A 27,472-nucleotide genomic window follows, 5' to 3' on the forward strand; every position below is an offset into this window, starting at 1 on the left:
CGCGCCTCTTAAGATAACCATCTTTTTAATCATACTACCCGCGTTTATTTTCGAGTTCCTGCTATGGCCGGTAGCGATGCAGTCGTATTGGATTAGGCCTCAAAGTGGTAGGGTCTGTATACCTATGTCAGAAAAAGAAAATTTTCTCTATTATCGCTGCATGTTGTGATACCATGATACCTGAAAAAATATCAAAACAACATGCCCTAGGCGATCTTATTCATACGAGCTTTTTTTTTTTTATTATCGGCAGTCTTTTTCTTTCCTATCTTTTTGTATTTATTTCAAATGTACAAAAAGTAGTGCGCTTCAATTTATAACCGCCATCAAATTTTGTTTATCAAACATGCATCATCAAAGCTTCTTTAACTTTTTTGTTTTTCATTACTTTTCATTTCTATTGCGTAGAAGACAGACAGGTTACAACCTGTCGTCCTCAAGTGGCACATTCGTCGCTCTTCCACGCGTGTGGTACATTTGTGGTGTGGCACGCTGAGTGTGACACCCTCACCATGATCCCCGGTACCGCCGTCTTAGCTGACCCAACGTCTTGCGTTGATTGTAAATAGTTCACTGTGTGTACGGATGGTGTTGTGTATCTGTGCCTCACTATGTATGTGTGTGTGTATATAGCTCTGCTAGACGTGTGGAGTCCGGGAACACATCGAAGTGAGTGGACCACCGAGTGACAGGGTGAGCATCGTTGGGCCTAACCGTACACTGTTATGTGTAGTGATTACAGCGAGTCGTCCAATCGACACGGCGAATTGACGGGCGCTTGCGGTTATCGGTGAAACGAGGTAACAAGCCTAGACGTGCGGGTCTCGTGTGTGCCTCCGTCGTTGAGATCGTCACTTTGTTCGTGTTCGCTAAAGGCCGCCAGCCAACGCCAGTAGCGACACCTCTGTATGTGAAGCAGCGGCTATTATTGATGCTGCTGCTACTGCTTTCCACTACTTCTACTGCCGCTGTTACGATTCCACAATTATTTAAATTACACTACAAATACGTATTGCTATAACAACTGACCGCGTGTGCTCTGTGTGCGTGTATGTGTGCGTAGAAATAACTCTTAAACTCGCGGACTTAATTTGTCCGTGTTGCTGCTCGCCAAACAGGATTCATGCTACTGTTAGCCCCTTCGTTGTGGTGTTACTACCCCTTTCGTTCGTCTGGGTGCTGTTGTGTGATTGACTGACGACTGTGTGTTTTTGTGAACAAGCGACGGCCACTGAAGAAAGGACAGTGATTAGTAACATTAATAGCAGCAGCAGCATCAGGCGTCGGCAATACCAAAGCAGTTAGGCAGCAATCGAGAGGCCGATCAAGTGCCGTAATGCGAATAACTAAAACCGCTAACGTTGTGTTGAGCCGCTTGGCTCGCAATTGCCGCCGTTGACTAGTGTTGATCGGTGCCATCGGGGTTTATTAGTCTTTCGGGCCTGATTCAGTGGGGGTTCGTGTAAGTTCGGTGAGTTCGGCGTCGCCCGCTCGGGACGACGGTAACGGGCGGGGAAAGGCTGCTACCGTTGTTGCACGGGAACCGTCGTAACAGAAGCGGTCGACGGATAGACATGACGTTTACCTGTGTTTGTCTTCATCGCGGTTCTCCATTGTCTGCACCAACAACAACAATAACAACAACAACAAAATCGTTGTCGAGTATCGCCAATAACAACAACAACAACAACAATAGTGGTAACATCAATAACAATAGGAATACGGCCTACGGCTTGGCGTACGGGAAAACGAAAACTTCTGAAGCCGTCAACGTCCTCGTCGTAGCTGTTGTTGGCTGACACGAAGAAGGAACACAAAAAAGAAACAAGAAGGCCACGACCATCAAAGAGTAATCGAGTGTCGTCATTCCCGCGTCGCGCCTAACAACGAATTGAAGAAGGTAAGTAGGTGTAGGGTAATCAAAGCGCGCCGCAGCGGCTTCTAGTTCAACTAACGTAACGCAACGAGTAGACTCGTCCTCGCGATTAAGAACTGAAAAATCGGATGCAATATTATTATTATTGTTATTATAGGTATACATTGGCGGTGTATGTGTCTGTATGGATACCTCTGCACAATGTATAGGTGACAGCTTTATAGTACCGGATTGTCGCTCCCATCTGGGATTCATTTGTAGTGACGCAAGACGAGTGTGTGCCATCCTTCAGAAAATCGTTCCTGAAACGACAAAAGATACAGTACCCCGCTTTCCAGAAATGGTTAGGTAATAAGGGGAGATCAAGCGCCAATATTCACCTTCCACTCTGATGTGGCCAAGCATACCCGTGTGTGCGGGTTAGAGCTTCGATGCCTCCGCGCCATTTTCTAGACTCCAGGGCTAGCTCCTTTTCAAGGGCCGTCCACCGTCATCATATCAATATATGTTACGTTTTGTTAGTGGTTTATAGAATGCCAGCAACCACCGGAACGGGGGTAAGTTGGTGCGGCAGAGCGACCGCAAATGGGAGTTTCGCAGCGCTGGTAGTCTCGTGTGTCTACAATACACCGATATACTATTATCACTTTTCCCAGTGGGTCAGTTTTAATAACTTTTACATGGATATTGCTTTTGTGGTAGCAGCAGTAACCTACAGCGGACTCTGTTTTGTCCATTTGATTAACACTGGTTTTGAGAGTAATAGGGTACGGAAAGATGTTTATAAGTAGCAAGTTTTGCCGTTGTCTAAATTTGCCTTTTTAAGGTGTTGCTGTTCTTGACAGTTTTTCAAACACAAACATTCAGTTAACTTGACCGGGCAAATTGCGAACAGCGTGCACAGCAAAAATCACCCACTTAGTATTTAACTGTTATATGTCTGTTATCAAAAGTGCTTCGATCAGATACGATTTCTGAGAGATATTAATGAAAAAGTAATTATTGAGTTTACTTTCTAACAAAACAATCAATGAGGAAATGACCGTTACTTGCGTGTGCGTCATGAATGTTTGTTTGTAGTAATCGTTATTGATATCTATGTTGCTAGGTTTCCTCTAAGCTCTCCTTCAAACTGGTGCAACCACATATTTTTGTAAAATGATAACGTCAACTTAAACTTTTCTGAAAATTATGTAACACTAAGAAACGATAAAGATATCGTTAACTTCAGAATATGGTATGGTTATTTGCTGTTGAAAAGGTAGTTAACATATGGGATTAGAGTTATCTTTCGACTAAAAAATCGTTTAGCCTATATCGTTGGCCGGTGCGTTTCTCATGCGCGGTGTTTGTCAACAGAACGCTTTAGAACGTGACGATGAAATGCATTCGATGTCTCCGTGAGCATCTTGGAGCAACAAGTTCGATTGTCTACACCTAGGCCTTATGAAAAGTTCATGCTCCATATAGTGTGTAATGAAGCAAAGGGTCGTATATAGAAATTTTACCAAAATTGCTTGTTTTCGTTCTGTTTATTCCGTTAGTTCATGGCACATCACTTGTTATGATGCGATGGCCAGATGATTTTTTCACGTTTAGGTGATGATAGGTCTTTCGCATTTTAGCCTTTTTATCCATGGCGATCGGCTGAACAGTTTATCAACAATAAAAAGGGAAAGAGGTCCAAAGAGGTTGACCTTGTCACTTTATAGCGTTTGCTACCAATAGAGTTTTTGCCTGCTGTTCTATAGCTGATCGTGTTTCGCATTTCACGGAAATACACAGACTCATGCATATATACTATAGCACGCACACACCCCGATACACAGAGACAAATACACCATATAAAGTATTTTTTGTTCGCATTAAAAACTGCAACACAACACAGAATTAATTATCATCATAACAAATAATCCAGGCTCTTAACAGTACGGACGTTAGTGAATAACTGCTGGGAAGCCTCTACAACCAGAAGCACAAAGGAGCAATGTAAGCATCCCTAGCCACAAACACATGGGCCTGCCTTATTAACATATATAGTCTAGTATTGTGGTAGTGAAATCTCGATATGTGCTCAATGCCCGACGTATAACTGCACTATTCTATCTACGTAGGATAATTCACGATGCTTCGTCGCACGCACACCGTGTGCCTTCGTATGCTCTGCTGTGTTCCTTTCTGAGCGTTCAGGGTCATCTGCTGCTGCTGTCAGCACCAGTGGCCGGTGTTCGTCCATGTCAAAGTAGCGAGCTACAATCGTATCATCACTCACATTATACTGGATAAATTAATGTTCTGTTTTAAGCAATGCTGTTTTGATTTGTTTCGTTCTGAATTAATCTGAATTAGATCACGTAGAAGTCGCTCGTAGCCACTTGGTAATGGAGAAACGAATTTTTACAGAATTTGACAATCTTTTTGTATCATTCACATATCTAATTCGAAAAATGTTTTCAATCAAATTTGAAATACATATAAAATAATGCTTTTCATTTTATGGAGGTTGTCCACCAATTGAATCATTCTTCCACAAATTGACTTAAAGATACTTGTAATCGTAGAAATAATAACTCTTCTTTAAAAATTGGTCTTTTCTATCGGGCTCAGAAGGAGTAGCGATGCAAGAAATGATGGTAAGTTTAACATTAAGTAGCCTAGATATAATGAAATAAATGATAATTTAGTTACGGCACATTTGCTTAATGTTGTGTATTTAAGTGTTCTCTATTTTTTTTTATATGTACTTCTTAATAGTTGTTAACGACAAGACGGTTTCGCCATGTCGTATGTGCAATATGCTATTAACTGAGGCTAATATGTGAGCAAAAAAACTGACAGAGACTTGTTTTTCTTCAACGCATCCGAGTTGACAAAAATTGCTCCTGGCAAACAAGCATTGCAACCAGGCTATGTTCCTTTCCATAAGAGATCACGGTTATTGCAGAGTTGGGCTGTTATCATACAAGCTAGGTATAGTAGCCAGGTACACTGTTTAAAGACAAATTGTTAGCCGGGTGGCATCTTGTTTGCTGTGGAGAGCAACAATACTTATCCATCCCAGAGGCAAAGTCATGCCCTTAAGTAAGCTACGTATGAGCCGTATCTGTATTGTTACAGTGTTAACCAACGAACCATTTGATTCATTGAAGATAAAAAAAAAGTTCAAAAAGACAATAATTCTCTAAACCGTTAATTTCAGAACTACAGGCACTCATTGTATGACGGCTTCACAATTGGTACGGCGGTTGATACTATTATTACTATGTTATGGATAATTTTTGAACAATAGTAGCAACCTTGCGCACACACACCAACGAAGATGACCCGGACGATGAATTTCTCTAAAAGACACGCAGTCATTTCTGTTTAATCAGTTATAATGAGACTGAAAGCTAAAAGCGGGTCGAATGTCAAATGTGTTGGATCAGTTTCGAACGTCTATAGTACATGTCCTCACTGTTCGAAAAAATTAGAGTAAAGATCAATAGTTCGAGACCAAATGACAATATCAGGAGTGTTACCATGGTCTAAATTACAATAGATACATAATTGGCGTGATCGATTCTATACTTGTTTGGGCATTCTTTTGACACGACGGCATGTTGTCCGTAAATGTCTACCCAAAATAAAATTTTGGAAGGCTAGAACCTTTTTGGTAGCACGAAATGCCGAAACTGCGCGAAGAAAAGGCCCGTCGTACTCTTTGAAACCGTTTCGTATGGTTACTTGGGTATAATAAGTTCGTTTTGCCCTATGAATATTCTGAAAAAACGCCTACCAGAACCACTTTGCTACATCCTAAGGATGTATTCATTCATTGATTTCCCACATGAAGTGCATGTATTGTCAAGAGCGGTCTTGGACTCTATGAGTCATAACGAACAAGCTTGGAATAACGTCAGTCGTCTGCGTTGAGCATAAACCATGGGTAGCCCCTTTGGTATCGTATGCAAGATGAAATAATTAGCAATCAAGTGCTCGTTGCTGTGCATGACTGAAATCGTGTCAAATCTTGCCGATAACTACGTAGATATGCATAAAAATTAGGCAAGCACCAAAACATGACTGAATGCGAAATCAGTTGCACCAGAATTCGTGCCCGTATATTATAAATTTGTAATCATCTTGTCAAAGTTCGTGCTTTATTGTTATTGTATTATGTATTGAGCTAAAAAAGCTTTATAATGGCACTTCAGCAGAATGTGACTACTGCTAGGGTGCGTCGCAAGCCGAAATACTATCCAGTGTTTTCTTTACCAACTTTTCATGGTCTTATTGATGATCTTATTATCTATATTCTTGCAAGTAGCACATATATATATATATATAGTGTTATGTCACACGTATATACGTTATATACATGTGAGTTAGAAAAAAGACGATCTATCGGGTTCCTTCTAAAGGCTTTTCAAAAAAGCATATTGAAGTAGGTGTCTTCTGTTTTGTCAGGGGATCTCACCGATCCTTGTGATTAATACTTACAACCTAATAATTGTCTTTTCTGTGTTATAGACAACTAATACCTAGGGATAATCCCATTCATTTATGCCAGATTGATACATCGTCTTTTAGATAAGAGCAGTATACTATTGAGGTACTATCGCAGGTCACCGCGACTATATTCATTATGGTAATTCTAAAAAATTTATGTCGCGACTATAATGCTGTTGAGATACTAAAAAGGAAAAGTGCACCTAACAGTTTAGAGAAATTGAAAAGGCCGTTTTCCTACCATTGCTTCTTGTGGCCCTACGTAGACACCCTTCCCATTGCAATATTAGCAGAATTTCTACGTACGAGTATGTGTGGTTATAGGTACGTGCAACTATAACAACTCTACATGGGTCCATGCGGAAAAAAGTGTAGGACCAGAATTTTATTCACTTTTTCCCCGGTCTCAATTATAATCATTTTGGACAGTTCTTTTCGTTCGCAGTGTAGATGCTGTAGTCCAAAATAAGTTTGTTCCAGTAATGCTGCAATGATAAGGTGTTTACCTACTAAACCTAGATACACATGGCGGCCTATTTTCGAAACTAGGTGTAGACACACTTCGTCTCGTGCTGGAAGGGGCTAGCCATCCGAAGCAATGTTTAACTAAGGAGGAAGTAAAACTTGGAATATTTATTTATTTATATCGTTTAAAAATAGCTTACCTAACAGTTAGTTATGTTGACAAAGGCGTAAGAGTTATTAAGCTAGTGCAGTTTTAAGATTTTTAGCGTTTCCTTCCAAAAATGTGCAGGTCGCTTCATGTGTGATAGGAATTCGCCTTGAAAACTTGGTAGGGTTTATCATGTCCTACTTAGATATGCTCGATGTAATACTGGGTTTATGCGTTTCGCAATACTGTTGGTATTTTGGTCCTGGAAAATAAAGAGTAAAGGGAAACAATTGATATATTAGTCTTTTTTCTCCGTCTGATTTTGTATTGGGTGATTTCACTTTACATTCTCGTTGGCCTATTAGCTAATGTAGCCAGTATTTTGATATTTGCTACGCCTCCTACGAACAAAATATCAGTTAGAAGTGATGAGGAATCTGGGGTGGTGCTGTGTTGGTGTTTTTAAGAAAATCAAATCAAAGCCGTCTTACACGATTCAGAAACTTCTGCGGCGTGCCTTAGTTGTTGATCATGGGAATTTTCATTGTGTTCGATATGCAGTATTACTTCCGGCGTCTTGACATCTGAGATGATATTTGTTCAAGCGGAAGAGTTTCGATGAGATCACACGCTTTCAATTGCTTATTTCAATGTTTAAACGTATCAGTGACATTGTTCTTAAAGTTAAAAGTATTTTGAGAGATTCACGTATATGAGTTTTTATATCTCATTGGTGTCTAACTACACATAATGCCAAAAATGGAAATCTTTAAAACAGTTTTTAAAACAACAATGAAATACCACTTGCTATTTAGCAGTTCGTGGATAAGCTGATCTCTGTTTATCTAACAAGATTTCCCGGTATATTTTCATTCATATATATATTCTTCGCTGTGTTTATATTCTATTCTCGAAGCAAAGTATACCTGATATTTGTCTAAGGAACACCTCTCTTTGATTTTACAATAGCAAGAAATCGTGAACTGTTAAGCCAGACCGTAAGTTTGCTATCTATATATGCAAAACTTCTCTATTCTAATCTAGTTCTTAATCGTTTTCTTCTGCCTTCTTGTCTGACGCAATTTTCCAGAATACTGAAGAAGCGCTGAGTAAACTCTAGTTACAGAAGTTTGTCGGTGAGTTTTCGCGGGGCAGTTTTTCATGCCGAACGTGATAACATCGATTGTATTTTCGTCATAAGGTACACTTACGCGACATCGAACAACGCCAGAATCAGGCGGCGCCTGCCGTAATGTCGGGTGTCGTAGCGGCGCCCGACGAGGGCGGCACTACAGGTGGTGGCAGTAATGGCCAAACAACGTCCCCGGTAGGCGAACACCCTACGACAAAAGACAACAGTACTAGCCCAGGCTATCAGGACAGAACTTCTGGAACGTCTTCTCGAACAGCGATCGCGAGCTTAACAGCCACAGGAGTTGCGGGGGCTACTTCAGCAGCAGGCGAGTCAACGGGATCTAGATCCTCCACCACCCCAGCAGAATCCGGACCAGCGGCAACATTAACAGAAACAGCTACAGCCACAACCGTGACCACTACAACAACAGCATCAACTGCACCAACGATAGCAAAAGCCGAGAGAGGTGCTCAGGACAGTGGGGACTCAACAGGCAGCACGGGTGACCAGGAAAATAGTAGCCCAAAAGGCCAACAACAACAGCAGCAGCAACGGGATAATGCTTCAGAGTGCAGTGGTTCCAGTGTGGCTGGCGGAACGAGCGCTTCTTCAACAATTGTTTCTGTGGCAGTTGGCTGTACCGTTAAGGTTGTGGGTGGATGTGTGGAAGCTGATGAATCAGCTGGAGCAGGCTCTAGCCGAGGTAACACTGGGGCGTCCCTTAGTGTTGGCTCTGCTGTAGCCACCGTGCCACTAGCCACGGACGCTGAAAACGTGGCATCTCCCGCGACAACGGCGGGAGCCGAAACTTCAGGCGTTTCAAGCGGTGAAAGTTCTGCAGCTGTATGCGACAACGCGACCGATGTGAACCAAGAAGGACAAGGTGGCGTAGGAGTAGGTGTCAATGAAGGTTCAGATGGCGGTGCGACAGCAGGACAGGGCGATAATCTGGGAAACGGTGGTGGTAGTACACAAAGTGGCGGCGTAAATAATGCTGCAAGTGGAACGAACCAGGTGGGCGGCCAAGCTGGGACACAATCAACTGAGCAATCTGTACGGCGACGAGTGAAGCTCTATTTGCTAAACGCGGAACGACAGTGGGACGACAAGGGTACGGGATATGTGAGCTCGCCCTTCGTCGAATCCCTTGGAGGCATCTCGCTTGTTGTTCGTGCCGAAATTGATGGTGAGTGCGTGGTGAATGGAAAATATTTCACATGTTTTTTTGAGCTATTTTAAGGAGTGATCACCCATTTGACATATCAGGTTGATTAACTTAAAAAACTATTTGCAGGAGCTATTCAATGATATCCAGGAAACTAAGAGAGTAGAATTATCATTGTATTTTAAGCATTTTTTTCCTATAGACCTGGGTGAAAATAGGCTGCTGTTTTCGAGGGTAACGGCTATGATTGCTGACGAAGTTAATGTGAATGTACGCATGCACAGGTTCTCTCCTTCTCGAGTCAAAGGTGCAAGCGGAAACTGCGTACCAGCGGCAGCAAGGGACTCTGATTGTGTGGTCTGAAGGAGACAACTATGACCTTGCTTTAAGCTTCCAGGAGCGCGCAGGATGCGACGATATTTGGAAAACGATCTGCCAGGTGAGACGACAAAGAGCTCAAAAATAGAGTGTTGTTTAGCTCTAAATGTGGCTTCGAAGCGTTACTTTTCAAAAATACCTGCGTTTACATTGCGAAGTTTCGTAATGCTTGTCTGTAAGCTACAGATACGTATTAAGGCAAAAAGCCTTGCAACTTAACAATTACGAGGGCGATTTGAAATATAATAACCTTACAGAAACAGAAACATATGCAGAAATTGCTTTTTGGATCGCTGTTTCTGCCAATGTATTGTCATTATAAGACCATATGCATAAAAACTGCCCCACGAACTGAGGCTTCACTCGCTGATTCTGGTCAATATGAAGTGTAGCTTCTAAGTAAGGCAAGTCTATCATATCTAAATACAAAATGGATTTGTTGTCGTTGCCGAAAGCTAGTAGTTCCGATTGACATTGTAATATATATAAACGGTGAGCTGACACTCGTCTCTGCGTCTTTATGGCTGGGCAGATACAGGGACGGGACCCTTCAGTCGACATTACTCAAGAGGTGGTCGAAAGCGAAGATGAATGTCCCGATGGGCAAGCAACACTTGGCGGACTTAACTCGAATTCACGTGCGATGATGCTTCCAGCCGCAGAGATTGCGCACCTCGGCGAAATTGCTAAGATTCTTCAGGTACATATATCGGCTCTCGTTGTTACAGCTGTTGTAATACAATGTAAAATATGTTAGCGAGCGAATAGTTTTAAAATTGCCACATCGTAAAGATGCTCGTATCGACTCTAAACCTTTTTTTGAAGACAAGCCTTGTAGCTAGATTAACCGAATTTTGAAACAACAAGGTAAATCACGTAAATTACATAAATAAGCTGGTAGCGCTTGTAACATCATCTTTTGTCATTTATACTTATAGGAATGCTTACCATTCCCCATGCGCCGGGACAGTGTGGCATCCGCTATCGAGGCGGACGACTACATCACGAAATTGCTCGATGTGTTCGCCGTGGCTGAAGATCTCGAGGACCTCGAATCGCTCCATACACTCTATAATATATTCAAGTCGATTCTGCTGCTCAACAAAAACGCACTGTTAGATGTCATGTTTACAGAGGAAAACATAATGCAGGTGCGTTGTCTATTTTTTTATTAACCTGTTGTTATAAGCGCTCTACTGTATCCTTTTTATGTTCTTCCATTCAATACATCGTTTAGAATTGCGATGACTGTCAGCCAAATAACGAAGGACACTACCGCGTAATATCAAATCGGCTCGTACAGAATATCAAATCGGCTCGTACAGACAATGGCTTTTATCAAGAGATCTTTTTGGATCCTTATCTCATTTCAGGTTGTGGGTGTCCTTGAATACGAACCGAACAAACCGCGTGCACGGCACCGCGAGTACCTCAGTGCAAGAGCCACTTTCCATCAGGTAATTTCTTCATTTTCCTTCATTCTATTTTCACTACAGATACTAGGGGTTTGTCGTAGGCGCCAGGATAAATAAGATGAAATAAAATTAATTTTTACTGCTGTAGTATTTAGCGTCTTAAAGGGCTCATAGTTTTATGTCGACTTTGAAGGTTTAACGATCTATATTTGACGTGTGCCTTTGTCACATTTCTTCAACTTGCAGGTGATTCCGTTCTCGGATCCGGAACTGACCGCCAAGATTCATCAAACGTACCGTGTTCAGTATATCCAAGAAGTAGTCTTACCTACACCATCAATCTTCGAGGAGAATATGCTGTCATGTCTGAGCAGTTTCGTATTCTTCAATAAGGCCGACATCGTCTCGATGCTACAGGTAGCAATTTTACTAAATTATTTTCCTAACGAGTACAAACAGAAAGTAAAGATTTGCCGTTTTATTCCTCATTCTTGAATTTAATATAGGTACTCGATAGTGGCCCAACAGATTCGCTTTTGTGCATGGTGACCTCTGCCATATGCATCGGACCAGTTGAAATTTCTATAAGCTGTTCATACCTCAGAATATGTATATAAAGAACTACGTGTGTGTAGCTGTTTGTAGCTGAAAAGTAGGCAAAAATCACGCAGAATAACAATTACAAATAGAATTTGTGTCAATTTTTTAAATCGTAATTGCACTAAACATTATATTTTATATACTTGCAGGAGGATCGGCACTTTCTTGATCAGTTATTCAGCCAGCTACGACAGGATACATCGGTGGAGCAAAAACGGTTAGCATATGAGTGTTTTTTCTTCCCTAGTCCTTCCTTTCGTGCTTGCAGCGCATGTTAATCTTAACTGAAGTCAGTTCCATTCACATGATTGTCTCTAGCCGTGACCGGTAGACAGTTCCTAAAAGATGTTTGATCTTGAATGAATAACGACATGGCAAACTTCTGCTTGATAGAGTTGCAATTCCATGATTCTCTGAACGAGTTGCTTTTGCAGTAGAATAATACGAATTTCTGGTTACTCGTTGCAGAGATTTGGTCCTATTCCTCAAAGAGTTCTGCAATTTTTCGCAGACGCTGCAGCCGCAATGTAGGGAACCATTCTTCAAGGCTCTTTTTGCACTTGGTATCCTACAGGTAATTACTTTGTTCTTGATTTCTAACGTTGTAAACGTAAAAGCTATCGTCTATCACAGGATTGGTCTAATAATTCAGAACAAATTTATCTATGATACTTGCGATTTTCATTTGTTGAGAAATCTTGAGCAGAAAAAAATCGGAGGGATATCATAAGCTGGAAGTCATGTATTTTAGAACCTTTTCTCAGCAGAGCTGTGTCATCGAAGACTAGCGTTGACAATGGACTTCTAATTGTATCATAGGTGATGGAGGCGACGCTTCAGAGTGAGGACGCAGCAATAAAGGCCGCTTCAATCGACATCCTATCTTATCTCGTTGACTTCTCTACAGCAATGGTAAATAAAGCTAAAAACACGTAAATTTGAATTATACAGTTCCCTTTCATTTTAGCTTGCACATTTTGACCACTACTAACATTACATTTGTCTGAAAAAGCATTGTGTGTCAAAATTTTTTTCTCTAATATACATACGTACTATTGACTTATCGTTACTTGAATGGATTGATTTAGATGCGAAAATGTAAGGCTTTACTGAACTAAGTCATCATGCTATATTTTTATGTATTTGCGCTTTTTTTGTGATAGGTTCGGGAATACTGTTTAGACCAGTACCAGACGACGTGTGGCGATAATGAACGCCTGCTTATGGATATAATTCTTCGGCAGATCTTAGCAGATCCCCAACCAGATACGGGCGTGGCTGTACAGTTGGCCGGGATACTTCGTATGCTACTTGATCCTGAGACGTTTGCTCCAAACGAGAACAAAAATTCATTTTTAGGGTTAGTGTCTCTTAAATTTTATTTTCACGACCAGACAGACATGGGTTCTGCATCGACTGTATGTACGGTTATTACGCTTTAGCTGAACCGAGTGGTCCCTCTTAACACGAGATAGTGTCTCAGTCTAGCCAGTTTAAATTTTTTTTAGCCCAGTTTTAAATTTAAACCATCGCATGAGTCCTCGAGTTCGGTAAGCAAACACGTCACCACTGCACCATAACGGGGACACGTTCAAATACAGAGATTTTTTAGACCGCACATGCTGCTTGCCGCTGAAAGGAGTGGCGTAAGGCTGATCCATACAAAAAGCATCTTCTGTAGTGTTTTCAATAGCTGTTAACTTTTTTTTTCAAATTGCCAACGATCTTTGTAATTCGTTCATCTGTGTAATGCAGGCTGTTCTACAAATATTCAATGCATGTCCTTACTGACCGAATTATCGAGCAACATCGATCTCCACCGCCAGGGTTTCCGCTATCAGCAGGTCGTGCATCGTTACTTGCGCACATAATTGAATTTCTCTCGTTTTGCGTTGAGCATCATGGCTATCACATCAAAAACTACATATTGCACAAGGACTTACTACGAAGGGTGCTGGACTGTATGAAATACCCCAGACATCTCCATCTTGCGCTATGTGCTCTCCGGTAGGTATCTAGAGCGATATGACAGCTCATATAATGCAAGGAAAGCCGCCGACTAAGACTTAGCAGACTAAAAATGTTTTTGTTCGTTGCGGAAGTTATTTACTGATGAAACTTCATAGACACACTATAGGTATTGAAAATAAGGTGGCTCAGTATATGTATTGGATAATACAAAAGCCCATATCTCTTATTTGCTTCTTATCACTTCGATTTGACCTTGGCATTTATCCTTTTATTTAGACTCATTTAGAACCCTTTGCTACGAGTAACCAATATCAAAGGTCTTTGTCTGCCCACGAACTTGAATTTAAGCTGCTAGTTTCTAAGCTGTATTCTACGTCGAGACGAGCAGCATTTTCGGAGCCGCATTTTAACTGCATATTTAGTCAACTTCATAGATGTAATAACAATATTATGTCTGTTACGTTATATTATTTGGATTTTTCTCATTGTTAGGTTTGTCCGTCGAATCGTTGGTTTGAAAGATGATTTTTATAACAGACACATCGCCGTTAACTGCCTCCTACGACCTGTAGTTGATGCACTCAAACGCAACAGCAGTCGTTATAATTTGTTAGACTCAGCCATTATCGAACTGTTCGAGTTTATCCGGGCCGAAGATATTGCATTACTTGGTGTTCATGCTGTTGAGCACTTTTCCAAGGTAAGAAACAAAAACGTGTATATGTCCGTACTTAAACCTAGATGGAAATCTATGCTCAAAAATGCCGCGTGTAACGTTTACCTATATCTATATATGTAAGTTTATTATAATGTGCCGTTGACCCGTAATTTGTTACATTTCTGGCTGACTGACCAACTTTATGTAATCATGAACCTTTTAGGAATTGGACTCGATTAGTTACGTACCGACGTTCCGCGCTTTGCGAGCCAAGTTTGAAGAGCCGACAGCGTCCCTCCCTCTCGAGTCATCAGCGGGAAATCGCGGTGTAGGTGCTGGACTAAAAATGGGGACAGGAGCGGACGGTCTGAAGGTTGTGCCATCAATAGATGGCAGTTCTCTGCCGCCAGCAGCGGGTCTTCAACAACAGCAGCTTCAACAGCATGGTACTTCAGATCAGGTGCTCCACAGTAGCAGTCGTTTCAAACGCGACCCACGGCAAATTGATGACGATGAAGAAAAATGGTTCGCTGCAGACGACGGCGAAGATGACGACCCCACGGCGGCTGGCGGGCCTAACTCGACTGTCGGTAGTGGAATTGCAGCGGCCGCAGGTGGACAATGTGGCGGCGATGAGTCACTCACGGGTGACGATGATGGAAACGGCAGACTCAACATCGGTGATGGTGGAGCACTAACTCTTCAGGGCGGTAGTAATCATCGATTGCAGCAGCATGTGGCTATGAACAATAATAATAACAACAATGCCTCAGTAAAACTCGTCGACTACGAGCCGGACGAAGATAGCGATGATGAACCACCGAACGCTATCAGTGTGACGGAGAACAGTCTGAGCAGCAGTGATTCTACGGGCGACGGATCAAGTCATTCACCAAAAGTAGAAGCTATCATAAATGAGACTCCTCCAGCATCGACGACCGCGAGTACAACTGTTACAACGACGACCGCCACTCTTCGAATAGCTGTTGGCGGTGCTGGCGGTGGTGGTGGCGGCGGCGGCGGTGCCGCTGCTGCTGCTTGTATCGACAGCAGTAGCCCGGAACCCAACAACGAGCAGCAGCAAGAACAAGGAGAGATTGCGGCACTTGCCAACATCACCAGCGGGTCAACGGCAGATAGTGCCGCGAGTTGTGTAGTGACGTCCGAAACCTTCCGGGACGACAACGAAGGAGATCAACCGCCGGCGAAAAGGCTGCGCATATCCGGTGATGGACCAACAGAGAGAATAGAAACCACAGCAAACACAATACCAGTTGGTGCTGAAAGAAGCGTAAATGATGGCAATACGATGAACCGGAACGTCTACAGTGGCAACAGTGAAGGAGCTAATAGTCGACTAGCGGACAGTGGCAGCAATTCAGCTAGAGAGCTAAAGGAAACTGATGGACAGGTACGGCAAAAGCTTTGTCACCTAATGACGCTTTTAATTAGTCATTTATCATGGCAATTTGATCAGCTGTCTGTTTGTGGAGCCGAATGTTCAAGCCCATTCGTCGAAGGTACCAAGAAAGTGCTGTATAGTATATGTGTCGAACTAGATAGGGATTCATGTACTTGTTAATTAGAAAATTGTATTAAAAAGGCAGACTGTGAAAGATACATGAACGCTTAGGAAAAAATTGGATTTTCATGTTGTAATCCCTATAGTTTCTACAGGCCACACTGAGTCATATTTAGATAAATCTACGGTTTATTATCCTAAATAATACGCTTGTGTAGAAGATGGTGGTAAACTAATTTTTCGTGTTCTTTTTCAGCAACCACCGTTAACGAATGCAGTCGGCACCGAAACAGGGTGTAGTTCGGATGCACTTGCAGGTGAGCAGATGGACACGACCTCGAATGGAGTAAGAGTTCCCGCTGCCGACATCTCGAGTGGTGCCGGCAGTGCGTTACCTGGGGCTTCCATTAGCACAGGAACAGCTGGCGGCAGTCAGGTCGTTCCTGGGGAAGAACGGAAGAATGACCAATGAAAGTAGGTGTTCATTAGTTTTTCTAAGCATCTTATATCTCAAATGTTCATGTTAATGTTATATCTTACCATTTAATTTCTTAATTAGTTTAACATGCGGTTGTAAAACGATTGCCTTGAAGAGATACAACAACACTGAAGAACATGCCGTCTCTGGCGTTTTAGGGTAGTCGCTATCTGTTGTCGTTATTTATGTTTGGGCAACTGAAGAGCAATCGCTGTTTTCGTTTTCACAATACAAATACCTATAAGTTGTCTTCAATGCTTCAGTGTAAACTTCAACAATCAGTAACGAATGTAATGATAATTGTGCTCTTGACGTGCTATATGATTTCAGGTTTCACGAATAGGGCGACGGGAAATGTCATGCAATCGCTGTGCAGTCGACAGGCATTGGTTAGCGGTACATCCTGACGCAGCCACGTTCGAGTTTCAGTAAACGGTATACGACTGGCAACAATTATAATTCTACGTTTACCGCTCATAGAAAATAGGGCAGGCAGCCTGGCCGCACGCAAAACAGCTGACAGCAAAAAGCTGAAACTGGCAAATTTGCGTTAGACGCTTTCCACAACCACACGAGAAGAGGGTAGACACCTAACAAAATACATGCATATAGAGCATCCGTAATAAGCCTAAAATTATTATAATTCTACTCTAGAGGTTGAGAAAACAAACCTAGATTATACGCGTCACGCTATTCAGTTTGAGTCTATTCTATGCTGTTCGGGTTCTGGACATTTTGAAATCGATCAATGACAACGTATACAACCGAACCAACAATGCACGTTCACCTTGACATAGAGATACGTATAACATGCATTATCACACTCATACACACAGAGTTACGCGACCAGGCAAACAAACGGATAAACAGACAGACAAAAACAAATAGAGCGACAGAAAACCAAAATCACGCGGAAAACCCCGCCGTGTTCTGTATAAAATCGTCTGCATAGTTTTGAATTTGTTTAGAATTGTGCGTAAACTTTGAATAACTTTATGATACGTAGAGTTAGCGGATAAGTCGTAGTAATATTATTATATAGAAACGAAGTACGTGAACCAACGTGGACACAGAGTTATTTGGGGCATAGGTGGTCGTGGTCGCCTTATCGAACGGCAAAAATAGGTAAAATGTTTCTCGTTTGATGACATTGGCAAGACTGAACTGGGAAATGGAAAGGCAAAGAAGACAGGTAGATTTTTGTTGACGACCAGTGAAACAAAACCAACAAGCCAATATTTATCGACGACAATAATAGTAATGATAATAATAATATGGATAGAATGAAACAATAATATCAGCAATGATAAGAATCATAATAGTGGTTTAATATAGTAATTATGTGATTGGCTCGTGGCTCGAGGGGAGCGTAACAATTCTCAGGGATGACGGTAACGAAACGAGGATAATTAAATGCACAAGAAAGGTAAAAAAATGCATAAGCTCATTACATATGAATACAAACGAGTAACGTAACGCCACAAAGTGGGACAACGAGGGCGACAATAGTTAGCGTAATGAGACATACAAAATCGAAAAAATCCACAAATATACTGTTCTAATGCAGACACCGTAACAAAATGTCATCACGATAGCATTTTTCGGTGTATTGTCATCAGACTGACAGGAAGAGAGAAAGGCAGCGAGCAACTTTAAGAAAAAAATTTATTTCGAAGAGACAAATCAGACGAAACACAGCTTAGCCATAATCGTGTGTGATCATCAGAATAACTGTTCAGGCTGATCGATCGACAAGCGTTACAAGATTTATCTAATTCGGAACAGTTGCGTCAAACGACGATATCAATTGAATACGAGTTGATTAATTGATCAAATATTGTGCTATCATTGCTGTTTTATTCATTAGTCAATCATCAGTCTCAGCCATTCTCGTCAGTTCTTTGTAATTAAAAATCACTTGAATTCAAAAAACCTACTAGAATTCATTGAGGTACAAACAACAAAGAATTATAATAATTGTTTATATTCTCGTATCCTGCGACGAAAGAGTTCCTCAACGATCTTTTTTACATATTCGGATACTCGTACATATCTGCACACAAGAGATACATTAAACACATTCACAGAAAAACAGTCGCCCGTGCGCAGAGAACACCTCCAACCAATAGAGGTTTACACATAATGAGTTTCATTGTTAAGATCATGTTTACCTTTTTGTTTGTGTACATGTCCATTACTGGCATATCGTAGGTTTTTGCTTGTGTCGTTTTTGACTACTTTTCTTTTGTGTTTTTGAGCTCTGTGCGGTATTATGCTTGCCGTTTAGTCTGATTGTCGTCGTTTTCGCCGTTGTTTGTCCAGTGAAAAATTGTTGATCTACTATAGTATGATTAATAATAATAGCAGCTATACATGAAAACTGATAGCTAGCTACAAGAAAAAAATGCAAGAGATCATCACACATCGAGAGAGAGAAGGGAGAAAGAAAGACATGATGGCAGATAGTTATATATATATATATATATATATATACAAAATATATATATATACAATTATATATCACACAGCATGTGTGATTAAGTAAAGTTTTAATTATATATCGGGAAGCGACTTAGAAAAATAGAAAGCAGGGGCAAAATAGAAGGAAAAGTAAAACGAGTGTATCGTATTAGACTGAACGTGATTGTGAACACATTTGCTGCGTGGTTAGCAAGTTAGAGAAGCAGGCGGTTAGATTTGGATTGGCTGGCTTCGAGTTAAGCTGTTTTTTGCAACCCGGGAAAAAAGGGGGGACCTGTGGTAATGGTGGCGATGTAAGCAAAGGAAACGGGAGAGATGGAGCAAAGGACGTACGAATAAGCGATAATAATAACAATTATAATAAAACAATGCTAATAATTATAATAACGATGATAATGATACAAAAAACGGTTTTGCTGCGGTGGCCGCTGCTGCTTCTGGTAACGGCAAACAAATGAATGGTCAAAAAAATGTGGACTTTGGTGGATGGATGGATGGTAATAAATGGAAGCTTGACAGAGCACCCGTAAGGAGAGATGATCACTAAAAATGAACGATGAAATAATGAAACTAATGAAAGGAAATAATGAAGTGGTGGCGAAAAGTGTCGAATCGATGCAGATGTACAGATAGAAAAAATGTATCCGCCATTAACATTGCAAAAGCTGCTGCTGCAGACATAAAGCTAATTTCACTGTGTATGTTGAAGATGGAAGTAAGATACTTCCAACCAAATGCGCGAACTGTAGTTGTGTAGACGAAACCGTGCACTTGTATAATTGTACCATTGATTTAAAATACATTTCTTGATACATATAAACATATCAACTAGTGTGCTTGTTGTCGTGTTTATGGTAGATTAGGCAAAGGTATAATAAAGAGAAATGATTGCAGCAGTAATAAAATGAAAGGCCGCTAAGTAGTTAAAAATAACGATAATAGTGGTAGTAATAATAATGTTTTTATTTCTCGTAGAAGAACTTGTTGGCATTGAACAGGACTAGCAGTTGATTTCGTTTTCATTGTGGCTTCGATAACACGGCAGACATTTGCATTATAAACGCCTATTATCAAGGTACATTGTACGGCAAGAAAAATTGTTTGCAGGTAGCTTTTAAAAGTACTGATTAGGAAGAGATATAAAAGAATACAAACAAGATGTCTTTCTAATATAGCGTATTTGTTAGAACATTGCGATATTTTCGCAATAGTTTGCATGACTGACCTATTCAGAATAGAAAACTGCTTGTTGTCCACAGCTGTCTGAACTCCGCAGAACTTACCTTCTACACTTTCTCTACATATCCTTTCTTTATTCAGCTCTATAAGAATAGAGCCTCCTACAACTGTATAATGTTTTAAAAAACTAGGACTCGCTCAACTGGCGACTTTCCGTTATCAACAAGCAATAGAGCGTTCGAGCGACGCCAACACGCTCCGTGGGTACAAGCTAAGTTGCGCTACTATACAGAAATATTGAAACTATTGTTTTTGATTTGTGTTGGTTTTAATGGAAAACCATATCTTTCACTATCGTGGGTATATGGACGAACAAGCTGCACTACTCTGAACAGTTGAATTCCGTTGACTTTTCTTAGATTATCTAGTTCATGTATTACTTATGTTCCAGAGGCGCAGGTCATATTAAAAAGCAGTAAAGATCTATTTACCTTTGTATTTTTATTTTACTTTTCGCGTATTTGTGTGATAATCTGAAAAACAAACTTGAAAGAAAAATATGATGCTTTTTATCTTATTGATTTTATTTTTATCCTATCGAGCAGTGGACAAGCAACGTGACTTCTGCAGCTAAGAGCTATTCCGCAAAGCGAATTTTTTGGAGGGAAAACTTCATGAAACTGCCTATAAACTGTCTACAATAAACATATTGTCCACTATACCAACCTTTTTTTAGCACCTTCAGCTATTATACTGCGTAACATAGCAGCAAGGATTTGCTCGTACTATGGCTGAGGTGAGTCTTGGTGGAATTTGGGTCTTGCTGATAGGGTTTCTCCAACAAACCTATAAAAGTACCTATGGGAACCATTTACCAAGGCTGAAATTTGAACCAACGATGGCCGCATGTTTATAGTTACCATGGCAACGTAATAAAAAAGCTCTTTAGGCATTTATACCACACCTCCCGTTGAAAATTTGGCTTCAGAAAAGGTGGCTCTTTGAGACATCGCTCTGACCTCGAATAGCCGGTACTGAAAATCGTTTCCTATAATTAGTGAAATCTAGATTGATGCGCATGGTGCTTATCAACCAAATCATAATTGGTTACAAAAAGACCTAGACTGCAGCAGTTCTCGTATCTTTTGTAGTCCTTTTTACCTTTTAATTTGAGCTGCGCGCTACCGAATAGATTTGCATGAGAAGTGGCATTCGTTCCTAGCGAAGGGCAATTGCTGAGCCAGTTTTAGGTAACAAAAATATTGAAAATACTTCCAGTAAGGTACTCACTGGAGATTTGTTCGTTTGTTGTCAGGATTAAAGGGCATAATATATTTGACGCAATTGTTTGACTCGAAAGTAGTTACGCTTTCAATTTGTTCTCAAATTTTTTTAACTGTATTCATAAAATAAACGAAGTGCGTTTCTACAACAGCAAAGAAATATTTACAAGTTGTCTTCCTTATCTCCACGGACAAGTATTGTTTTGTGAACGGCGGTGTGTTTAGTTGGTCTAGTTATCTAACGATTGGCACAGTACTTTTCGACATATATCGGGTCGCCGACATTTGACAAAAAACGTTTCCGCTTTGAATAGAAGGTCTTGAACCTCAACGATAGAAGCTTCTGATATTGCTGATGGATAAACGATCTTTTTTTTACGATCTGATTTTCTTTATCGATTGGCTGAAAAACTATGGAAGTCAATACCACCTTCGCAGCGCATCTTCTGTAATATATTTGAGCGAAACCCACCGGATCGTCATGTTATTGTCGCTTTACATATGCAAGACGGTAACAAACTATAACCTTCCTTATATTTGCTCTGGTGTAGTCTTATGCGCCATTTGTGCATGCGTCAGTGGTGCGAGTTTTCATTTTAATAACAGTATTAAATTAAAACATCAAGGACAGTCATTCCTTCATCAAGGACAAATGATTAGATTGTTCCCAATAAGTCTAATCTTATATGCACTTTAATTGGACTAATGTTGCTTTTCTAAATATATGCATGATAGTTTTATATTGTACGTTGCTCAATGAACGAAGTGTATGCGAGGGGATAGAAAATATGTCTAAACATTATAAATTAATGACGTTTTCTGATATTCAGAGGTTTTTCATTCTTTTGCTATAGAACTCCTCATTTCTCTACCATAAAGTATATGAATGCTTTCATATACCAATATTTGATTCTTTTATTGTGCAGTTTTGAACTTCAGTGGAGATTTGACCCATCCACACGTTACTCTTAACTTACTTCAAACATTTTTCGCCTATACAAGATTGTATACCTCCTTTAACGCCGCACCCTGCCAAAATATGGTGCAACTCCGTAGCCCGAGCCGCTATCTATACCGCTGTATCTCTTCTCAGTCCCCCCTCTTTTATACAGACATTTTCACGGCATTTTTCCCGTTTGTTCCTGTCGCCCCAAACCAACATCTCTCGCTTTCTTCCCTGTAAAAAAGAAGACTCTTTTTCTTTCCTTTTTTCTGCTGCATCTACTTCTACCCTTGCTGCTGCCCTGTGAATCTGCGAATGGCGCCGGTAACAGCGCAATCAGAAAATCAATCGCCAATCATTTGCTTCCTCAGTTTCCTTTTCCTTCCTTTGTCGAGCTACATTTTTTCTTTGCTTTTGCATTGCTTTTTCCCTTTCCACTGCAGCCTCTTCTGTCGCGGCTGCTGCCAGCACCTCGCTCACCTATTTTTCGCCCCATCGAACACTTGCCTCAATAATGCAGCCGTTCTCTTTCAAACCGTTTTTTCGTGCTTTACTAAGAGAGTGGGGCTGGCGTCTGCCCAGCGACCATCCCTGTCTACCCAGCCCTCTTCCTCCAGGTAGCTTTGCTCGAAACGCCAATGGTCGAACCTTAGAGGAGTACGCGGGGTTGTCAGACACCTCGCAGCACCAATTCCGCCACCACGACTCCTTCACAGCCTTTTACATTTTACCTGACACCTGGCGGACGGAGTGAGCGGCCAACGCGTCAGAGCGAAAATAAGGAGACGCGGGGAGAGAGAGAAATGGAGGGAGAGAAGGAAAAGGCCATTGAACAAGAAGAGGGGTTAGCGTACCCGACTCATTTGCCCACAGCGGCACAATTTCTTACTCGGTACTGCGAGGGGTGTGGCTCTTGAACGTTGAACGTCCTTTCCAATAGTCATAGGTCCCAGAGCTGCTACCTAGCAGGATCCGCGGCAAAGAGTTTACACCTTGTACATACACCAGCAGCGGCTCGATGTATATGCAACGAGCACCCTCGCTGCCGGCGTGAGTGGCAAGAAATTCGAATACCATATCGTTTCCTAGGCCGAATTCTTTTCTCTACGATTTTCGATCTATTTACCTCTGTGTCGTCGCATGTTTTGATAGCGAGACACATAAGCGAAACCATCAGCTCCTGCAACGACGACGCCGACAACAGCAGAGAAAAACCTTTGTGCTTCAGCCTGGACGTCTGCCCCGCCTGCCCATTGCGTTTGCACAAATGTTCAAATGAAGGAAAAATGAACAATGATGAAGGCGAAATCGCTTTTATCGCTCTGCTCCAAAGTGTTTAACATGTTCCACATGGTTTCCACGTTGGTGAACAGAAAAAGGAACTGAGAACGTGAAAAAACGACTGACAGCGAGACCAATGAAATGTGCAGAGGGAACACAGCGGGGAAAACGACCGCAGAAGGTGTTAAGTTAAAAGAAGGAAAAGGGGCGGGGCCAAAAGAAAGAACGAACGTTCTGGAACACCAACTGATCCGATTTTGTTTGTCGATGAGAAAGACCGCAAACTTCATGGCCAATCTATCGATTCGGTTAGTTGATCCGCTATTGTAAACTAGAGTTAAATTCAGTTTCTTGTCGACGTTATGTTTGATAGCGTGTGTCCTGACACAAAGGGGAATGTTACAGCCGAATTCACGAGCTCTTGTTGTCGTTATCGGCCAAGTACTTTGTTTAGTTCGGGTGCTCGGAACCAACTATTCCAAACAAACAGACTTAAGACTTTGCCCTCATTTTCTCGAACATTTTTTCGAAAGGATAATTGAGAAGCTTTTGCCTTCATTGGAGAATGTCACCTGTCGGCGTGCACATTTGTCCACCTTGAGCTCTAACGGGTATGATGCAAATCAAATTACTGGAACTAGATCACTTAGACAAGACGCTAATGTAGCCGTTATTTAACGAGATGTGAGATGATATCTAGTGAGTAATTCAAAATGAAGCATCTAACAATCAGAGAGACACTGATTGGGTAACAGTACAATCAGTGCCGACGTACATGTAAGCCTTCACTCGGGTTTCCCAGCGGTGTCTACTGCACATTGTGAAAATTGTGCGGTGATAAGTCTATCGCCATGCTTTGAGCTTGTCAAAGGAGATAATAATAATGCCATAATGAAGTATTAAGAGGTACATAGTTGTAAGTTGCGTTGGTAGTTCTTTCGTAAGTCACGTAACACTGTCAGTATTGAGCTCAAAGCCCTGCTTTTCAATTAATGCTCGAGATCTGGGTTAGTTCGATTGGGGTGAGACCGAAAAGGAAAGACCATTTGAAGTTAGTTGTTATCAATGACAGCCGACTGCCCTATGCAGAAACCGTTCGCAGGACGAGTCTTTACATATCAATTTGAATTGGCTCGAAACTTATGGCTGCTGACACTAACCTGTACTCACCTTGACCTAACACGGATCTAACAGAGGACTTCTGTTGTATAGCCGGCATTATACTACAGCGTTTTTAGGCACCTGTAGATTACATATAACAGTTACTCCAAGTTTGTTTTTATTGAGCAGAACGTGTGAAACAGTATATAATTGTAATGTACATATTTTATACCATGAACAACGATCAGAAATACATCAGGCTTTGTCGATTTTTATATATATTTGTATCCTTATTTTTTACGGCTTAGCTAATCCTACCCAATCAAAAACGAAAACAATGACAGAGTAATTTCTGAATAGCATGCATTCTTTATGAACCGTGTACGCTTCTATTGTTGCTACCTTTCGCCGGTGTTTAGTTAATACGCAGGCCAAGACACATCTCCGTTTATTTACTGTATTTTTACATAGGTTGATGCTTATGGTAATATGCGACGAGGCGGCCAGACCAGTTCAGTTATAGGCACAGAAGACTGGGCGATACACGGTTCAGTGTTCGACAGTGTTGTCCTGATCCAGGCGCGGAGTTTCCCATACTGGCATAATTCGTTCCAGACTGAGCAAGTAGCTACTGATCTAGTTAGCTAGGAGGTCGACTTAACGCGGCAAGCGAGCTCACACGCCACAAAGAAGATGATTATGTCATAAAATGAATAGCGTTTTTTGAAGATGCGAGAGCTTTATGAAATTCAAAAGATGAGAAAATCTGCAGAAGTTAGGAGATGTTATATATATATTTGTCACACGCCTCGAGAGTGCGACTCTGCGCCATGACTACAACAAAGAGCTAGATCAGCCGTGTTCCCATCACAAATACAAGCATACGATGACTGTACACCAGGACAAATCATATTACTCTCAAGCGAATTGGATTAGGCGAATTTAAAATTCTAAGCAAATTATTGCAAAGCAACAACTGTAACTTGTGACACTTGTAGATGACGTATTTTGGCATTGTATTTTTGTAATATCTTATTTTTATTATATATTATCTTATTATAATAATATTTTGTAATAATAATAATAATAATAATAATAATAATAATAACAATTATAGATAATACCGTTATATATAACGAATCTAATGAATTTTAAGATATGTCTATGACGTGCTCTTCAGTGATAGTCCCGAATACAGTTTATATGTCTGATTCCAACTTAAATAAGTATGTAACTTGGTTAGCTATTTATCAAATGAGGTGCGCTATATGCTTATCGTATTTTTTCTATTGTAATATTGATCGGGCATAAAAAAGAGCGATCTTTTTAAACTAAGGAAAGAATTTGCATTTGCCGGTATTGAACACGGCATTCTGTACTCAGGTGTTCCGTGACAGCCTTATCATATTAATCTAGGTTTATCAGATTTGATCTGGATACCTCAGGCTTATATAGCGACCACTGTAGATGGTCAATCTAATGCAGTATTTGTGACTACGATTTTAAATCAGAATTTATTTTTGTCACGTTAAAGTTTAAACTTCTTAATTAGCCTATTATATGGGTGGCTTGTTCCTTATTCATGCATCAGTGTCGTTATCATTTCTTTTTTCTCCAGTCGGTCAGCTTCCCTGCTACGGTGTTGCAGTGAGCCATAAATGGTTCCTCTTTCAATGTCAATTACCTGAACTCGTCGTTTAGTGATCCACGGGCGATTAGAACCTAGCCTTGATCAAAAAATCATAATACCTTGTCTTTAACACGCGATGCTATGGCTGTAATTCGTTTTCTTAGGGCGCTGGCGGAGTTAAAATAAAAAGTCCTTTAATACAATGTAATTGCTTATTCCACGCCTGTACCCTTCTGTAAAATCATTCTGTAGAATTGGACCAAACTGTGCTATGATTTTCCTGTTGTACACTGAGGAGGCGCCGACCTTAGCCTAAACATTGACAAACTGCTTGTCGGTGTGGGCATGCGCCATCTTGCTATTCTGGATACCAGAAAAAAGCGGGGTTCTTTCTAGAACCAAGCAACAAGCTCATCATGATAAAAAAAAAAGCCTATTATTTTCGCCACCTGAACCAAGCTGTTATTCAATGTATTCATGAAGAATGAACCTCTCACCGAAATTTGGAAATATCTTTTTTGTCTGAACTTGACGATTGGCTTTATTGCCACGTTATGCGGCTCCATATTGGAAATTTTTTAGGGGCCAAACAGAAAGATCCTCAGTAGAGTTTACACTAAACGAACTTAAAAGTTCAACAAAACCATCCAAAAAATATTTTTGATAAATTTTTATTTAAAAGTAGAGACCGTTTCGAGGAGCAGAATGTAAGTTGCTAATCGAATCGTCCCAATAAGCTTCAACGGTTAGTGTTTTTGAGACTTCCTAGGGCCCTTGTTTTCGTTAACTGCCTGATCCCTTTCATGTTAGGATCTTTAGTCTACTATTATCCTAAATTTTAGTTAAGCTAGAACCTTTTGTATGTAGTGTATTCGGGCAACGCCTTTGTCAATATCATGTAACGCATGGTTATTATGAAAAACTTACAAATTAATAAACATTTTGAAAATAAGTGGTTTAGGGGCTCGTGTTAAAGCTGTGGTTGTGTAAAAAAATACTGTTAAGAACGACACTTCTAGAACATGCAAAACATTTCATAGACATATTTGACTTCATGTAAGTACCTAGAAACAGCTCATGAGAAAAGATCTGGATTCAGGCACCCCCTCTTGTGCTGCCGTATGGCTCGTTCAGCCAGATTGTGCTCGCTATAAAATCACGAATGAATTAGTTCAGTAGCAGATTTGGCTTACATTCAGTGGTTATCTAATACACCTAAAATACGATTGGTTATGCTTACAGGGCTTTGCCCAGTTCATATTGAAACTATTG

General features: G+C 40.8%; 1 protein-coding gene across 2 annotated transcripts; it reads left to right on the forward strand.

Moving 5' to 3' along the window:
* Positions 1-182: 182 nt before the first annotated feature.
* flfl (serine/threonine-protein phosphatase 4 regulatory subunit 3 flfl) lies at positions 183-19,607 on the forward strand. Of its 2 annotated transcripts, XM_022806465.2 has the most exons (16): positions 183-1,900; positions 8,071-9,301; positions 9,565-9,719; positions 10,191-10,358; positions 10,597-10,809; positions 11,032-11,115; positions 11,320-11,490; positions 11,823-11,890; positions 12,142-12,247; positions 12,493-12,585; positions 12,837-13,033; positions 13,429-13,680; positions 14,137-14,344; positions 14,526-15,713; positions 16,081-16,298; positions 16,633-19,607. In XM_022806465.2, the coding sequence occupies exons 2-15, from the start codon at positions 8,233-8,235 to the stop codon at positions 16,294-16,296; spliced, it is 4,188 nt and encodes a 1,395-aa protein (XP_022662200.1). In that variant the 5' UTR covers positions 183-1,900; positions 8,071-8,232; the 3' UTR covers positions 16,297-16,298; positions 16,633-19,607. The 2 variants fall into 2 exon arrangements, with proteins under 2 accessions (XP_022662200.1, XP_086845315.1); XM_086989189.1 differs by lacking the exon at positions 13,429-13,680.
* The last annotated feature ends 7,865 nt before the right edge of the window (positions 19,608-27,472 follow it).

This window comes from Varroa destructor, unplaced genomic scaffold, assembly GCF_002443255.2.
Source record: "Varroa destructor unplaced genomic scaffold, Vdes_3.0 BEIS01000005.1, whole genome shotgun sequence".
In the NCBI taxonomy this organism is placed as follows: Eukaryota; Metazoa; Arthropoda; class Arachnida; order Mesostigmata; family Varroidae; genus Varroa; species Varroa destructor.

Coding starts and splice junctions, on each gene's coding strand:
- flfl (XM_022806465.2), top strand. CDS start 8,233: ATGTCGGGTGTCGTAGCGGCGCCCGACGAGGGCGGCACTACAGGTGGT. Junction 12,248..12,492: donor TTGCACTTGGTATCCTACAG/GTAATTACTTTG, acceptor ATTGTATCATAG/GTGATGGAGGCGACGCTTCA. Junction 13,681..14,136: donor CTTGCGCTATGTGCTCTCCG/GTAGGTATCTAG, acceptor TCTCATTGTTAG/GTTTGTCCGTCGAATCGTTG.